This window comes from Acanthopagrus latus, chromosome 13 (assembly GCF_904848185.1).
Source record: "Acanthopagrus latus isolate v.2019 chromosome 13, fAcaLat1.1, whole genome shotgun sequence".
Classification (NCBI taxonomy): domain Eukaryota; kingdom Metazoa; phylum Chordata; class Actinopteri; order Spariformes; family Sparidae; genus Acanthopagrus; species Acanthopagrus latus.
The window spans coordinates 28088478-28107325 of NC_051051.1; the positions used below are offsets into that span (position 1 = coordinate 28088478).

The 18848-nt window shown below is 39.8% G+C and overlaps 1 protein-coding gene across 1 annotated transcript; it reads right to left on the reverse strand.

The window, feature by feature from the left end:
* Positions 1-1847: 1847 nt before the first annotated feature.
* On the reverse strand, positions 1848-12079 carry foxred1 (FAD-dependent oxidoreductase domain containing 1). Its single transcript, XM_037119978.1, has 11 exons — positions 11746-12079; positions 11158-11378; positions 10887-10997; positions 10665-10783; positions 10488-10582; positions 10131-10232; positions 5595-5671; positions 4870-5030; positions 4385-4514; positions 4150-4254; positions 1848-3856 (listed from the first exon to the last, which is right to left on the reverse strand). Exons 1-11 carry the CDS (start codon positions 11801-11803, stop codon positions 3602-3604), a joined length of 1434 nt encoding a protein of 477 aa, XP_036975873.1. The 5' UTR covers positions 11804-12079; the 3' UTR covers positions 1848-3601.
* Positions 12080-18848: the final 6769 nt, after the last annotated feature.

The following is an 18848-nucleotide window of genomic DNA, read 5'->3' on the forward strand; positions in this document are numbered from 1 at the left end:
CAGGGATGACACAGGCCAGGACTTGAACCTGTTTGACTGAAATATATTTGGGTCATTATTAGAGTGATCTGAATATTTAACACCAAACTTCTACTTTCACATTACTTCAGACACGAAGAACAGCGTGTGTAAACAGTTGATGTGGTTCTGACTGAAGGTTCATCGTGTGCAGCAGGAAGTCGACATGTGGATGAAGCTGCTTCACAAATGTTAACACCATCAGAAAAGTTCATAAAACTAATCCCAAATAAACCTCAAGTTACTCAGAGTTAAAAGAACATTTACTCAACTACTAGAGGACAGTTCAGAGAACCTGATTACAGTTCAGAGTACTCGATTACAGTTCGGTTACAGGTCAGAGCACTCAAGTACAGTTCAGAGTCAGTATAGAGTCAAGATGAAGTCTGAACAAGTGAGTCTTGAGTCTCCTGCTGAAGACAGAGAGTGACTCTGCTGTCCTGACATTGGTCGGGAGTGCGTTCCACCACTGAGGCTCCAGAACAGAGAAGAGTCGTGACTTCTCTGAGTGACCTTTGTTTGCTCTCAGCAATGGAGTTACCAGCTGGCCTGCTGATGTATATGAGCGAAGTTCTCTTGCTGGGGTGTGTGATCTGACCTGGGTTTGGAGGTAGACGGGTGCAGTTCTGTTGACGACCTTAAAGACCAGCACCATCATCTTGAATTGGATGCAGCTCACAACAGGCAGCCAGTGGAGGTCATGGAGGAGGCGGTCACATGGAGGAATTTGGTTGTACTGAAAATGCGCTGCAGCATTCTGGATTCAATGCAATAGGTTAAGGCAGGAACACACCGGCCCAACTGTTAGACATCTGAAGCAATTGGAGAGATTCAGACTTCGGGAACAAATCTGTTTGGTGTGTTCAGCTGCGTTGAAAGCTTTCAGAGCCGGTTGGACGTTGTCTGCTCCGATTCAGCATGTGAAATCTGAGGAGGTTGGCTGTCGGACGTCTGAGCCATTGGATTCTCTGATTGGCGGTGTGCTAACGAATCAGCGCGGTGTGTTGGAGGGTCGGAATACTGTGTGCACATTGGTTCTCTACACACTCCGTTCTGTCATTTCTTGTTTTCATGTTTTGGAGTATTGGCATGCTTTGGACAAAAGCATCTGCTCAATGCCCTAAAGGTTAATGTCGGTAATAGCGATTGTCTGGGTTACATCCTCAAGAAATGGTTCTCTGGTGAAGTCTTCTGCGGTTTGAAGTCCTGACTGATTGGGTAGGAGTCATGGCTGTAATGGGTGGTGGACAGTGAGTTAATTGGACTCCCTTGATGGACTCCTGCAGAGAGACTCCCTACATCTTTGTTCGACAGTCTTCATTCGGCTGTGGTGACCAGGCCATATGTACTAGATTTAACTCATGCAGGTTCGGCATCGAGCCTATTCACCACAGCTGAGTCCGCCCAAACAGGCTAATAACCGCTCAGCATGAACCGTTTTTACACAAAAAGAATCTAGACAAGATTAAATATTTAACTCTCCTCACAGAATGCGTAAAAGCTGTTTACGGTTCAGAGTACTGGATTACAGCTCAGATTACTGGAGTACAGTTCAGAGTACTCAAGCTCAGTTCTGATTTACCCGTCTGCAGCTTTGAAATTAAACTTTTATAGAAAAACTTGACTGAAAGAAAAAAAAAGCTTTAATGAACTAATTACAAAGATAATGTATTAACAAATTAATATTCATAAAACATGAGATGAGTAAAAAGATCAAGCATGACAGAGTAACTAGTCAAAGGTGATATTTAGTAAACGTTGTACGTGACCTCTACAGACCAACAGACGTCATTTGATATTCATGCAGCTCAATAATCACAATATTAACCTTTAATTGGTACATCAGCTGCTTTTATTAAGAACATGATATATTTGAGTATTTTTACTGTGATGATTATTTATGATGGTTCAGTTACAGATGTCATTCTCATTTACAGTTAAAACATTTTAATGTCTTCCTCACTTAATAGATTGCTCCTGTCTCATTCCAAATGAAATGAGAAACATCACCTAAAAATATTGAAAAAACACAAATGGCTCCATCTGCTACTCAGTTTCTTTACAACATCCGATCCAACTGAAATAATGTAACAAGGTGAATTATCCAGATACCAAACTGAGCTCATATTGTCATTTAAAAACCTCTGAATTTAATGTTAAATGTAAAAGTCATCCAACCCTAACCCTCCTCAGCTTGTTTTCTGTGCTGTATTCAATATGATCTCAACGCTGTATATGACTCTGAACGAACAGCAGTGTTAACAGGGTTCAGTGGTCACTGATACTCTTCTGCCCTACACAGGAAAATGACAGTTCGATTCATCAGAAATATCACATAAATAGATAAATTAATAAATAAGTAAATTCAGAAATATAATTAATGGAAAGCAGTGAAATAAACAGTTTTGAACGTGTACTTGTATTCACAACTGTCTCAAAGTTAAATGACAACAAACTGAATCGGATCTCTGACCAATAACTGACGACACAACTACAAAGTGTTGAATATTAGTGTTGATTATTGATTATTGATACAACTGTATTGGAACTGATCAATATGAAACAGAAATATATACTCATACAAAGTAAATGATAAAAGACTGTGTCACATTATCATACACATTTTTAACTAGATAAAGAATTTGTAGAAGAACAGAAGAAGAAAAATGTAATAAAATGTAAAATGATTCAATGAGAAACAGAATATTCAGAACATAGAATACAGAAATCTTGTTCACACATCAATCTATGGAGTTGTCTGCTGGAGCAGCCGCATCTCAGCAGCAAGCAGGAGGAGACTGGATAAACTTATAGAGACCAGATCCATCCTGGGATCCTCTGGACCCGGTGCAAGAGGTTGGACAGGTACCGCAGGCCCAAGTGTGTGAGGGAGCGGTACCACAGTTCCTTCCTGCTGCTGTCAGACTGTAGAACCAGCACTGCTCCAGTGGACCTCACTATGCAATAAATACTCCACACTTCACTAATTTGTCATTTTCAAATTTTTATACTCATATTTTTTAACAATACACTGCCACTGTTTATAATTACAGTTTTATATTTGTACATATTATGTATATACCGTTTACTTTCTATTTCTGCTGTGGCTCTTCTTACCTTTTTATTCTATTGTTTTTACAATTATTGTTTATTATATTGTACTGTCTTTTGGCCGCTGTGACACACCAATTTCCCCGTTTGCGGGACTGATAAAGGAATTTCCAATCTGATTCTAAAATGTCGATCAAACGTTGTTCACACGTCGATCAAAGGTCATTCACATTTATCAAAGTACTGTACTTAAGTACCATTGTGAGGTAGTAACTGGTGACATTTTTTCACATCAATACAATTTTTTTTTTTTTTTTTTACAAACAATCAGCTGAAAAATAAGAGTTGTGATAATGTGGCAAAAGTCTGAATCAGACAAGTCCAGATTCTGCTTCCTCTGGACATTATTCCTCTCCATCATGGACTTCTGGTCAGGACCGAGCAGCTGGTCAGCCTAGATGTGGACCAGTTGGTCTGGCCTTTGAGGAGTCGTTCTACATATGATGTTCTTGATGTTACACATTGTTTTGTTCTACACGATGTTCCTCTCCATCATGGGTTCCTGTGTCAGGATGCGTCTGAAGCCGAGTCCGCTCAGGTCCAGAGTTTGAAAGTTCCCATCCAGAATGAGTTCTGCAACTGCTCGACCCACAGCAGGGGAGTGCTGCAGGCCGTGACCACTGAACCCAGTCGCAAAGTACATGTTATTGATCAGAGGGTGGATACCGATGATTCCATTCTGATCAAATGTGTTGTAGTCATAGTAACCAGCCCAGGCACTCGTCACCTGAGAGAGGCAGACAGGATATCAACATCAGTCTGATTATAATTATTTATTCAAACTAAGACTAAGACTCGTTCTCCCTGAAAGTCCAATGTGTGGGACTCCGTGTCATCTAGTGGTGAAGCTATTCAACTACAACTTTCATCTCAACACCGTCAGCTGTGTGGTTCTGCTCATGGTCCTGACACTCTGCTTTATTAATGAAGAGGACCAACATGTGTTAAATAATTACCAGTCAGAGAACCAAAGAAAACCTTGCTACTGATCAATCATAGATCAATATATCACATGTGTACCTTCAGTTTCTCAAAGGCTGGAACTCGATGAGCCAAACTGGGCCAAACTTTGTCCTCAAAGAACTGATGGTCCACGTCCAGGTTCCTGGTGTTGGGCTCCTCTGACTGAACCAACCCACGGAGAAGAGAAGCATCAACATTTTATATTAATTGATAGAAATATTGATAAAACTCTATAAACCCTTGATTGTGATTGATTGAAATATTGATGAAGCAGCCTCAGAGTGTGTCAGACCTCCTCTGGTGAAGTCCCCGTGATGAAGTTTCCTCCTAACCCTTCCCGTCTGAAGTAAACTCCAGAGTAATCAATAAGGAAGGGCGTATCCAGACCTGGACCGTCAGGACAGTGGACTACATACACATACCTGAAACATGACATAAATTAGTATAACACACTGTACACACACAGGTAGGGTCATTTCCATGTCAGTGATGCTCGAATATAATTGTGCTTCAGTCGAACCCAACATCAGAACCAATCCAGAGTCTTGTTTATTGATAATCCCTCTGATCTGTGCCTGTATCATCAGACCTTCAGTGTGAGTCTGACTGTGTTCTGTCCTCGCTGGGAGACCAGTTGAAACCACTCACAGCCCAGTTTAACCAGTATGTTTCAAATTAAAGCAGTTGACACTGTTAGCTGTCAGAATGTTCATGAAGTGACCTGAAGGAGGCGCTGCAGCAAAGAGAAAAACAAATCTCCTTCAGTTTATGGATGACCTTTTTCGAGGCTCTACAGGAAGTGGTATTCCAGCGATGGTGTTCTTGGGACCGAAGCCGATTCCCAACATGTCCGCTAGTTTACCAGAAAATGCTCCGGCGGCATTCACCACAATCGCACACTCAACGGGCTGATACTCCAGACTGTTAGGCATCTGTACCTGATCAATACATCAATATACAACAATACAACATCAATACAAATCCAATTGTACACTTTACTGAAGTACAACTTCTAATACTAGAGGGTGAAAATACTCAAGTTAAAGTCTTGAATTCAAACCCTTCTCTAGTAAAAACACAAAGAAGTACTAACAGGTGAATACACACTTACTGAGAATGACATGTTTACTACTGTGTATGACGGGATTAACTGTCAGCTGATGTCGAGCTGATTTGATTAACATAACATTTATGATTCTATTCAGTGACCTGCTTATAAATAATTACTATTATCTATGTTAACACAAATGAAAACAAACGATCAATCCAGACAAAGAACTGTAATGACCTGACACACAAACACGATAAACAGACATAAACTAAAATATAATAAAATCATCACCCTGTCTGTTTCATATTCAGATTTTTGTGTAACTCTGACACTTTTAGTGAAGCAGAAATACTTACTTCTGACATGTAGTGAAGTAAAAATAAAAAGCAGCATTTAAGGGAAATACTTCAGTACAGTATTAAGAGTAAATGTACTCAGTTACTTTACTTACTTTGACAGATTGTATTCTCCTGAGAGGAAGATGTTCACCATCAGCTGTCATCACCATGTTAGTCAAGTGTTTGAAATCTGTGGAGACATACAGATACCAGATAATCAGAGGTGATCAATAAGCGATATTTATTTACACATTCACAACTGATCAATAATACATATTCTCACATTCAAAGCTGATCGATATCCACACTCCATGGTAGCAGAGTGTGTTCAGTCTTCTGTGTAAACCTGATTGATTGTGTTTTTATGATTTGCAATTTTTATAATATTCAGATCAGCCACATGACATAATATAAGACAAGTTGTCAACAACAACAACAAAACACACCCCCAACTGCCCCACCTTTATCCAAGAGGGGTCAACCCACTTATACATTTAAAACCCTAACCCTAACCCAGTACTTCTCAAATAGTGGGGTGCGGGAGGCAGGGCAGGAGTTTCAGTGTTGATGCTTGAACGATTTTTTAAAAAAAAAAAAGGCTCCGGCCACTAGGTGGCAGCAGTGCTCAAACTACCAGTAGAGCAGAAGAAGTAAACACGAACACCGGTGTTCAGAGCTGGCGGAGGAGGAACTGTGGAGAAGTTTCTAGCCGTTTTTTTTTACTGGGCATTAAGCCGCCAATTGGCCGTCGTTTTTGCGGCTACCCCGAGGATTTAGACAGAAGGCGGTAAATTGGGGGTCTGTTTTGGTCCGCCAATTTGACGCCTCGGAGGGAACACTTTGCTCCGCCTCCATAACTATGTAAATCCGAGACATAGATGTGCAATTGCCTGCACATCTATGTCTGAGATGTGAAATGGGTGGAGGTGTAGGTGACCTGCACTGTTGTGCGACCTACAGCCGGGGAGTTTTAAAACCAGGAAACATCTGATCACAGAAGTCAGTCCATCACTTCATCCGCAGACATTAACATGAACTGGACAGCTGCAGAGGTCCAGGAGATGCAGCGTCTCCTCGGTCTCTGTAGCTGTTTGATCGTGTCCGCTTGTTATTGTAGCAGCAAGCTACGAGCGGTCGCTACTTTCAAATTAAAAGCCCCTCACTAAGAACCCAGTTCTAAACTCCAATGGGGTGCAATGTAAAGCTCTTATTTTGAAGACATATTCGTTGTCACTGTTCACAGCCCAACTTCGAGCTTCACGTCACGTCACATGTTTACGCCTGCCTCAGAGGCTTTTGGAAAAGGAGGAATATTACGCCTCCGTTTTAGAAAGACAGGCCGGCACATTGCCGCCTTTACCTCGGAGCAAATGTTCCACCTTTTCTATCTAATAGGGGCTTCTGACAGGGGTAAAAAGAAAAAAGGGGGAGGCGTCAGAGGAAAAGAAAACACATGACGTAACCGGCATAAACCTAGTAATATGATGATGCCTACATAACCCTTGGATTAACCATAACCACGGTAGGAGGGAAGAGCAATGAGGGAGACCTGTTTGTGTTTTATGCCTAAAAACTCTGGCAGGACAGCATGAAACCAAATAAATTAACTTAAGAAACCAGACTTGGAAATTGTTTTAAGTTGTTGCAGATGTTTTCTCAGCTCATTTTATTAATCTATTTTGATAATCAGGTGATTGTATGCAGAATACTGGTGCCAGCAACTCAGACATGACAGGTCATAATAAACACAATCCTGTAAGTAAGCTAAAAGGAATAAGGAAACAAAAAACCCAACAAACAACGTCCATCATATCTCACGCCCGTCCATTACAGACAATGAGCCTCCACTTGCTCTTTACACTGTCACTGCTACAGTGTCGAGGTACAGGCCCAGTTCTGTCCTGCATCCTGTATGACATTCTGTCATATGCAGCTACTTTGCCTAGTTCAGTCACCCAGTCCTGAAAAGGAGGTTCCCCAGACTTCTTCCAGTTCCTGAGGATAATCTGTCATCCAATCATGACAGCAGTCTGTGTCCAATATTCCGGTGTTTGGGGAAAAGCAAACAATACTTTACCAACAAAAAATCCTTTTTATGACACTAACAATGTAACTGTTAATCTTTATCCAATGTTGATTAATCTTAGCACATGACCATAGATCATGTACCAGTGTACCCTTCATCCATACCACACTACCAACAAGTAGCTGAGTCTTTTAAGCCAAATCTGAAGAGCCTACTTGGGGTCTAATAAAATTGGTGTAGAATTTTAAATTGAATAAGCCTCACTCTCCGGTCCCTGGACACTGATCGGGTCAAGCAGTGAGTCAGAGGGAGAGGGGCAGATACAGACTGCTCTCTCTGGAGGTAAAGCCCAGTGCACCAAATGCCTGAAAGTAAATGCATAATAATATACCAAATGGACTAGCCAAATTGATGCTGTTGACTGGCCTTTGTGATTTCCTCATATTCATACATGGTCGCTTTCTATCGCACCAGAAATCTTTAAATATACTATCGAATTGTTCAAAGCAGCTGTCTGGGATTTGTAATGGAAGACAGTGACGTTATTAATTAATCCTGGGGATGCAGTTCATTTTGACGACGTTAACTTTTCCCCATAGGTATAAATACAGTGACAACCAACGTTTTGCATCAATACCTAGACTCTGTGTTAAGAGGTCAAAGTTCACTTTAATAATATCATCCAATTCAGGGGGAAAAAGGATACCAAGGTATTATAATCCCTGCTTGGTCCATTTGAATCTGCCCGCTTGGAAGAGTGTATTTAGACAATACTTTGTCAAAAGTAAAGCCTTGAATGTATCCCAGTTGACCTTTATATAACCTTTATATCAATATCTATCAATATGTGTGTCTGTGTGTTTGTGTTAATTGTGTACAACAATGAGGGTATTGATACTGCAGGGTCCGAAACCAGTAAAAGAATATCGTTTGCAAAGATCAATAATTTGTGGATGGAGCCATTATACGTCACTCCCATCATTATAGCTAACTTCAGCTGCCAGGGGTTCAGGCAGCAAACAGAAGAGCAGAGTGCTAAGTAGTGATCCTTGACGTCTACCTCTCCCCAATTCAAAATATGAATTAGTGTATCTATTAGTTTGTACTGCTGCTTCTGGGCAATTATATAATAGATGTACCGACTTAATAAAAGCTCCTCCCAAACCAAACATTTCTCAAGTCCTAAACAAAAGTCCCCTCTCCCCCCATTAAACACTTTTTCAGCATCAAGTGAAACAGAAGCAATTGGCGAATTGGAATTTGAGACTGCCCATATAATATTAAAAAACCATCTAATGTTGTCTCCTGAACTGCATTTATGCATGAAACCCACTTGATCTTTATGTACTAGAGAGGTCATTACCTCGCCCTCTGAGCAGCCTTCAACACTGTCTCACATGTCATCCTGCTGGGCAGGCTGGCCTCCATTGGAATCTCTGACATCTCTCTGGCTTGGCTGAAATTCTATCTCACCAGTCGCACACAATTTGTCCACCTCAAGAGCCTAAGATCGAGCTCCTGCTCCAGTCTCCAGCGGTTTTGCCCAGGGCTGTGTCCTTGGACCCCGCTCCTTCAATTTTGTTACCTCCTTCAGATAGAACCCTCAGAACCCTAACCCTAACCTTAAACTGGAATCTCCTGAATATATCTTCAGCTCATCAAAGCACTTCGATCTCTGGTGGCTGCACAGATTCATCCCAGTCGAGGACCAACATCAGTAGTTTCTGCATAAACACCATCATGTCTCTGCTTTCTTTACCTTCTGGGATGCCCACGAATTGTAGAGTATTCCGTCTGTTGCGGTTCTCCATATCTTCAAGTTTGTCGCGGAGATCCTCCGTCTCTGCTTCAGTGGCAGCAGGGTTAGCCTCTAGCGACACCTCCATTTTTTTTTATCAGTATCCTCTTGCCATTCCACCCCCCTTCTCCACTGTAACCATACAGACTACACTGATACCATCAGTGAAGACAATTTCCCTTCAACCAAAACTGTGGTTTGGCGTGTGTCCTCGGTCCTGGCTTAATCGCCGGATATTTTTTACAGAGTAGCAGAGATGTTAGCAATGTCCTGACAGACATGTGCTGCCTCTGGGTCCCCTGAACTGTTGCCGTCGCCCTCATGATCTGTGTTCTGAGACTGCACATGCTTATCAATGTCCCCCCTTATAAGCTGCTTTGGCATCCTATGTGACCATAAGAGTTTCTGAGTGTAAAACACAGTTGTTTAACAATTTTAGATGATAATTACAAGATTAATTCACCAATGCCGAGTCAGAGCCTCATCTCATGCGGCCATCTTCACCAACTGCGCCACATGATTCCTGTTTGATGTTTTAACAGCACGTGAATTAATAACTAAATCAAGCCACATTTAAAAAGCACCCGTTTTATGTGAAAGAAAATTTCAGCGAAACAAACTCCTCCACCAACATGTAAATATCATAAAACTGGTCCACTACAAACTGACAGAATAAACTAGGACTGATCACTGATTCTCACACATGAAGCGCACGTTTATAAAACCTGATGTTGACTGTGTATGTTGGAGAAATGTGAAGCTTTCCGGTGAATTGGTCACATTTTAACAGAAAGCTCCATCATGGGGTCAGAGGTCAGAACCAACCTGTGACCTCTCCACAGCACTGAAACACTCCCATGGAGACTGCTTTCCTCCTGAAGGCGTTCAGAAGAGTCCAAGGGTCGAACCAGCCCTCGTTCTCCAAACCTGAGACATTAAACAGTTACTGTTGTTAGACAGATGTTCATATATCACATTTAAATTAATATATACATTTAACCATTAACCGCAGCATTCAGCGCAGTCCAACAGTCCCAACCAGCCCATCGTTCTCTGTACCTGACACATTATACAGTTACTGCTGTTTCTACATCAATACTTGTGAGGTAATTACTGTTAATAAGTTAAATAGTTAAAATTCCTACACAGAAAAAGTACTGATTGATTATGATATGCACTGACCGTATGAAGCGAGCACCACGCCGTCTGTATTGATCCATGGAAACTTGTCTTTCAGTTGAGTTGGAGACAGAAGACGCACTTTGGCCCCCACATTCCTGCAGGACAATCAATCAATGAATCAATGACTGATCAATAACTCAACAGGAAGTTATTATCACCTGTAGTGATGACTGACACCTCTGGATGCTGTAGTTCTCCTCCATGATGTGAGCCACCTGCTCACTGGCCAAGAAAAGGTAACCTGACTGGTTGAACTGGAGGTCGATAGGGTCCTCGTTGAGCACGCCCAGGTGGTCCTGACACACAGGTAATCAATCACAGTTAATCAATGACAGCATGCCCCAGGTGGTCCAGACAGGAAACACACAGGCGATCATAACATGACTCTGCAGGATGTACATTGATGCTCCTCATGAAGTCTGCAGATGCCAGAGACAGGTGAATGTTCTCAGGTAGAGAGAACTGCTGTCTGATCCCTCCAGCTGATAACACTGTGGAGGCCTGGGAGTACTGCACACACACACACACACACACACACACACACACACACACAAGGTTAATACAGAGTTGTGTAGAGCCAATGAACATTTCATAATCATCACTGAGCTGCTGTGAACGTGAGCAACTCACTGAAACTTTTTTTTTTATTTTATATATATACGGTCCTCACCGTGGTGTCCTTCTCCACCACAACCACTTTGACTTCTCCTCGGACCCTCTCCTTCTGCTTCAGCCAGTAGGCGATGGACCAGCCCACCACTCCGCCTCCCACAATCACGATGTCGGCTCTCTCCGGCGGGAGGTTCGGGTTGAGCTCCAGTGGGCTCCAGCTGCTCCCCGGTAGAGCGTCAGCAGCCTTCTGCCTCATAGCTGCCAGCTGGGCTTCCAGATCTCGTTCACAAAAAGACAGACTTTACTCTTCTTCATCACTGTTCGCCAGATATTCACACACCAACAACTCCACATATTTTCTGAAACTTTAGCAACAAATCTACCATTCGGCACTCATAATAACTCATATGTTAGGAAATATGTATACAGCTGACCTCTATCCCAGTAGACTAGCTATAAACACTACTGTGAAAGTTTACATTTGCAACACCAACTTGTTGTTTACAAACATTATGAGCGGACCGAATGGTAAACAATCGTTATACCCTAACGCTCATAACCCCGTTCATCGTACACTTTAATACTTTAGGCTGTCATTCAATAATTCTTTCTGTGTATGTCAAGCTCGTCAGCATTGAGTCCCAACCTTTGAAGAAGTCACTCGGAGAGCTGAGCCTGAACTCAGGCTTTGAATTAACGTCCATGTATGAGGTCGAGTCTCCCGCCGGGACGTCAATAAAGCTCGAGCTGTGCGCACCTTCACGTGCAGCCTGCGCCACGTAGACATCCTGTACAACCACTACGTGAAAATTAACTACCGTTAACTACCATTAACTACCGTTACTGATGTTAAGTAGCCTTAACTAGCAGTGGATTGTTGGTCGACTCAGTTATTACAGCGACATGAACAAAGCGACACGTCTCCAGATGGAACGCGGCCATAGGCCTCACCTGTAATGTGACGCTTCCGTCAGTGAAACAACAAAGAGTCGCAGAGAAACACCGGACAGTTACCTTCAAAATAAAGCACAACTGTGATGGGATCCACCATGTAGGAGTAAGAGGAAACATGTTCCTCTTGTGTAGCAGTGTGAACAGCTAATGACAGTTTTATAAAAAATTCAACAGTAGTACAGGTGAAGATATCTATATACTAGTAACTAATTTATTAAAACTAGATGTAATGGAACAAAAAGTAGAATGCCTTTTAAATGTGGTGGAATGGAAGTATAAAGTTACTCTCTGACTGTGTGAATTGTGTTTGTGTGTCTGTTGTCTTTACATTGCACATTCTTAAAGCAGAGGACACCATGTGTTTCAGCTGGTGTTTGCTGATTTCTGGCTGTGGCGGTAAGAAATCTTTTTATTTTGAAAAGTGCTCTGGAAGCGTGATTAACTTCCTATAAACTTGATGCACTGAGAAAGAGGCAGTGGCTTGTCACGTGAGCTCAGAGGAGCAATCAGAGGACAGAAACCTAACTGTAAAAAGGTCAAGTGTAAATACTCATAATGACTTCATGTCATCATGTTATGATGTGGCTGCAGTTTGTCACAAATACATTTAATGAAACTGCTGTAAAGAACACAAAGAACTGTGTCACTCATTTTAATATTCCACACACTCACAGATGTCTTTGTTCCCTTCATTTGACTTTGTGATTATCAGATTTCATTCAAACGTGTTGTGTCCTCCATAGCTGGTCATGAAGTGGTACTGTCCTCTGTTACTCTACGTCCAACATCAGGGCCTGAATTCATCAAAGACTAAAATATCAACCAGACCACACACACACACAAACACCAGTTTGATGAAATATGTCTGGATCTCAGTTTGAGATTATCTGTCTAACCCTATCTGTCTAATAAATAGCTGACAGCTCATATAATAGATATTATATGATTTAAAGAATATACAAAAGGAATAATATAATATAAGGAATGTGGTATAACATAAGGAATATAAATATGATAAAAATTAATTTGGTATAATACAAGGAATATAAGGAATACAATATAATATAAGGAGTACAGGAATGTAGGAATGTAGTATAATATAGGGATTATAATGTAATATATGACATCAGCTTACATGAAGCAGGTGATTGTGATGTGAATCAAACTGCGCTAACCTGTTAGCATGGCTGCATTAAAGCAACAAGAAATAAGTTGCTGAAGGAAGATGGTTGGCTGTTGAGTCTCATCATCAGGTCATCTGAAGGTCCAACCTCAGCCTGAAGTGTCAGCAAATTATATATTTTAAAATTACAATTGTTGTTTTCAACAGAATCACGAAAACGTTATCGATCCTGCGCAGGAAAAACTTTACTTACTCCTCCTCTTGAATAGAAAAGTCCCAGCAAAGAGAAATGACATGAAAAATAAAATAGGTAATAGATTGATATAAAATAATGGCATGTAAACACATAATATAAAAACAAACGTTAATTTATATGAAACCTAAAATCATGAAGGTCTTCACACTTCATTTTCAGTTCAGGACCTCCTACGGGAACAACATAACATTAAAATTCATATAATGCACAGTAGAGAATCACACAAACATAAGTAAACACACAGATGATCCATAGAGGATCAATCATCACTATTGATCTCAGTGTGTGGACAGGAAATATCCAGAAGAGGGCGATCAGAGTTAATAATGTGAAGATCAATAAGGTCTCCCATTAACATTAATACACTACAAACACTAATGAATATATCTCTGATAATTTCATTATAATCAACAAAAATACTCAAATATTGACATTACTGTGTCTCAACATGGTCCTGATCAGATCAATAAATTGTCTCCATAAATACTTAACCTGGAAACAGATTACATTTAGCTTACTATCTCTTATTTCTGCTGTCACCACTGATTAATATGTATCATACGCTCATTGTAACCCGACCTCTTCACACATGATGATTTCTTCATTTCTGGTGTATATCAAGTTATATTTATCAGCTGCTGTCATTACAGTTTAATGTCTCTGTGTAATAAATTAAATGATTGAGCATGACAAATTAAAACAAGTCTTTAATTTATCTCGTTGATTTAAAGACACTGAAATAAAAAAAAGTGTTGTTTACTAATATCAGACATTATAGATTATTGCCTCATCAATAGGCTTTGAAGCCACCAGAAAATCAAAATATTTATCAACTATTATCATTAATCTTTGTGTTTAACATCATGATTTTCTTTCTTTACATTCTGGCGTTTGTTCTTTAAAAACGATTTACAATTGTAAGCAGTTTTTGACGGCTCGTCGTTCTTTTATTTTGAAGACTCTGTGCGGAAGTACTATTTGTGTGTGTTTTATATTGAAAGGATGTCCGGACGGTGTGTTGTTTGATGGTGTGTAGTTTGACTCGTGTGTTTTGTGTTCCCTGGGGCCACTGTGTTTTCTACGGGACACTACTTACTCTTTAGCGGACTAATTATGGCCGCCTGAGCCGGACTCAAACATCTTTATTTCTGTCAGCATTTGGTCCAAATACTTGGTCAAACTTTTCCACAGAAACTTTCGTCTCTGTATCAGTTTTTATGTCCAATGAATCAGGATGCAGCCCCCGCGAGAAAGGTGAGTGTCGCCGTTGTAGCTTGTGAGCTAAACGTTACTTGACGCCGAGCTGCCGCATATTTAATGGTTCAAATGTTCGCTTTGTTACTGCTCGACTGCCTCAGACGGTCAACTCAATTTTGATGTGAACCCAGTTTGTTGGGATGTGACTTTTAATTATTCTCGTTGTCTCTCTGAAGTTCAGCGAGGGAAGAATACTTGTAAAAGAAAAAAACAAACGAACAAAAACATTTAAAAGTCCATGTGCCTCAGTTTTTAGCGAGAAAAGCCCGTTAACGATTCTCCGCTCCCTCCCCGATAACCCTGGCGAAGATGAAACGACAAAACTGTTTTTTATCAAATACCGATGAAAAACATGCAGACACGTTTCAGAAATAACGGAACACAAGTGTCGTGTTACAGACGATAGAGTCTCAGAGCAACTCTGAAGTTAAAGTAGATATCAGTCTGCTTCGGCTGCTGGTTCTGATTATGGCAGAAACAGGAAAAAACTACCGTTCAAGATTTGATTCAAACCAAATGTAGACTTTTATTTGTTGTCTTTGCCGATTTTTAGAGTGGTTCCACATTAATTATAAATCACTGCAGTAGTTATTCTCTGTTGTTTTAGCATGTTTGTAGCCATTTGACTGTAAACTGACACATTTTTTGTAGGTAGTTTGGCTGCACTTTTTTCTAGCACAAGAGAAGTTTGAGGGGACAAGAAGAAAACGAAGTTAGCCGTAAAAAATGTGTAAAAAAAATACAGTTAGATAGTCTTTAAAAACTTAAACTCATACTTGTTTTTAAACGTTTTACTTTGAGAAAATAAACGTAATAATACAAATGTGACAAAGTCTGTTTCTGTGTGAAATAATGTTCCTGTAGATCAGACTTTTCACAAACAAGTTTGAGCAGAGATGGTTGACTGACTGTTACTGCTCCAGTCAGACTCCACTTAAATGTTTAGCGTCGTGTGTTTATATATATTTCTTTTTTTAGATATCACTTGGTCTGATTTTTTTCATGTATATTTTTCAGCATTTATTAATCATTGCTTTAACTGAAATAAGAAAGTCAACTAATTATCTAGTAATTGTTCCTTAATGATCTGATTGTTAAGGTCCAGAGAGACTTCCACCTTGATGACGATTTAAATTAACTAACATTTTAAGTATAATTTATGTTGAAGGACAAACTTTCAGATGTTTTTCTTTCCTGTTTGAGCTTTATGATAAACTTGTATTTTTAACACTTTGATAAAAGAGTTTAATTAAAGATTGATCTGACAATGTTCAGGGGTAGAGCCAGTGTCTTGTTATCAGAAGGTCAGTGGTTCACTTCCCATGGTCTGCTTGTCAAAGTGTCCTTGTGCAAGATACTGAACCCCAAACTGTTCCTGATGTGCTGGTCAGCAGCTTGCATGGCAGCTGCCCACCATCAGTATATGAATGTATGTATGAATTACTCTAAGTTGCTTTGGACAGAAGAGTCTGACTAATGCCATGATTATCAATCAGTCTGATGGTTATTATATTGTAACTAAAGATTGATTCGATTATCTATCACTCCTCATCATCATCATCACTTCCTTATTGAACTGGGCCCACAGTCAGTATTTGACCTGAGCATGTAATTGGTTAATGATCAATGTCCGTCGTGCAAACATTAATACAAGCGGTGCCTGAAGGAAACTGAACTTAGTTTTGAATTGAACAACCACATTCAAACTTAAAGCATTTAAACTAGTAACTCTAAAACACATTATAGCTGCTCAGAACAATTGATCACTTTCACAACATGATCAAAAAACTGTTGTATCTGTTTTAACTGAATTCTGTTGTTTTTTTCTTATTAATCATGTTATGATTTGTTTCTGTTTTAATTGAAGACATGAGGCGGAAAGAAAGAAAGAAAGAAAGAATGAGGGGGTGAAGTGAGCTGCAGCACCACGACATCCATTTCACTTGAAGCTGAAGCCACTTAGAGTTGAACCTATTGATTATGTCATTAGTGACAATTGTTTTCTCTATAACCCTTAATCGTTTGCTGATAAAAACACCAGAAAATGTTTAAAACAGTTAAAAACCTACAAATATTACATTTCTTTCACATCATACAAAAAGCAGCAAAACAATGAGCAGTGAATAATTGTTAATTGAACTGATTGATTAACTAACTAATTGTTAAATTTTTATGTAATCGATTTAAAACCCTAGAGATAAGCCGAGTCGTAGAGTTCACGATAAATTATAATGTCCCGCTTTGCCCTGTATTACTTGTCATATCTCACATTACATCTTCACATTATATTAGGTTAAATTCATATTGCATTTTTTTATTTATATCTTGTATTGCCCTATATTGTCTTATTTTATCTCAAATTATCTAGTTACATTATATTATGTTAATTATATGCACTTTACTATGTTAATATATCCCACATCATGTTGCATATTAATACACTTATTTATCATTTTTTTCACTTTTTCTTTCCTCCTCCTTCTCTTCATATTTATACTATTTACTTTATTTATCCTAATTATTTTTATGTACATTATCTATGCCATATTACATATGTATATAAACCATACTATCTTGCCTCTCAGCCATTACACACAGGCGTATGCATGCACCGCACACACATGGAACACACACACACACACCCCTATACTACCTATATACATATCTTCATAACTTTACGTTTTTTTTTTCTTTTGTTATCTGTACTGTATGTATGTAACTGCATGTAATACACTGTCTGTATTTGTAGTCCGCGTGGTGTGATGTACTTGTCCTAAGGTCATCTTGTCTTGCACATCATTTCACCAATAAAAAAAAACAAACAAACAAAAAAGAAACAGCAAGTCGTAGGGAACAAGCCACGTAAAATCAACAGCAGAGAACGAGCTGTAAACGTCAAGTGTTAGTGAATGTTTTTCATCTGTTTCAGGCTTCGGGTCACCCAGGAGCTGAACACACTCATGCAGAGCAGCTGAGCAGATTACACATGAAACCCACCAGACAGAGTGTGAAACTGCTGGATGACCTCAAGGTGAGCTGAAGGTTGAATCATTCAATAGGAGGGACGAGCACAGTACTTCAATATAAAACCAGCAACGAGAGCACAGAGAGGAAAACAGAAATTTCCATACTCAGTTTCTCCCTAATTCAACTGTGAAACCAATGCTGCCAACTGCCCATAATGCACCACCTCTGTAGGACGTGGTGTCACACTGCAGCTCTATGTCAATAAAGAACATGTGAATATGCAAATTATAGTAGTTTTGTTCTGCACTGTCTTATAGTTAGTTGAAACATCCATTTATATAAAGGCTCCAATTTGTTTCTCCATACGTCAAATAAAATATGATTACAGCAACAATACGATGTAGAATCAATTAATTAATTAAAATGATGTGTCTCTGCCTGCTTCTGTTGTCCTGTGGTTGGTTGAAGACCATATATCTGCAGCTGGAATCCAAAGATTAAAGTGTGAAAGTGCTACTAGAGGAGTCAGATGTTCACATGTGTGGTCAGGTTTTCAGCCTGCTGGCTCTCCACTTCCAGTTTGTGGTCTGACGTTCAGGTCAGAGAGCTGCCAGATGTTTGACTGCTCAGTAACATCAGAGAGGCTGGTGCTGAGGGCTTGCTGCTTGATCTGAGACCAGAAATGATTCAGTAAACTGGAAACTGTTTGAGAATTTGTCAGGAAGTGTGAGTGTGAGGGCAGAGGAAGAGAAGAAGAAGAGGGAAGCTCCCGGCTGTAAACCAAACAGTTGCGAGTCAAGTCTCAACACGTTGGATGACTTTGTGGCAGAGCTCTGACCTCTTATTTTAGATTTGAATTCATGCTTAGATGAATTGATAATAACTTAAACCACTCAGCACATTTGATGATTTTTGTTTGTTAAAAAAATGTTCAGCTGTTTAAAACATTAACCAATATGTGTGGTGATTTTAAGATTTCAGATTTTGCTTCTTGAAACTGACTGTTTTGCATCAACAAGCAGAAAAGCTTCAGTAAATCTGTCGAAAAGCTCCAGATGAACATTAAACGTCTTCCAGAGTGAATCATCAGAAATAGTCTGGAGAGAGTCAGTCAAGGAAAAACCAAATACTCAGAGAAATGATCGATGAAATAAGAAATAAACATTTTTGTCTGAAAACGAACAGACCAATT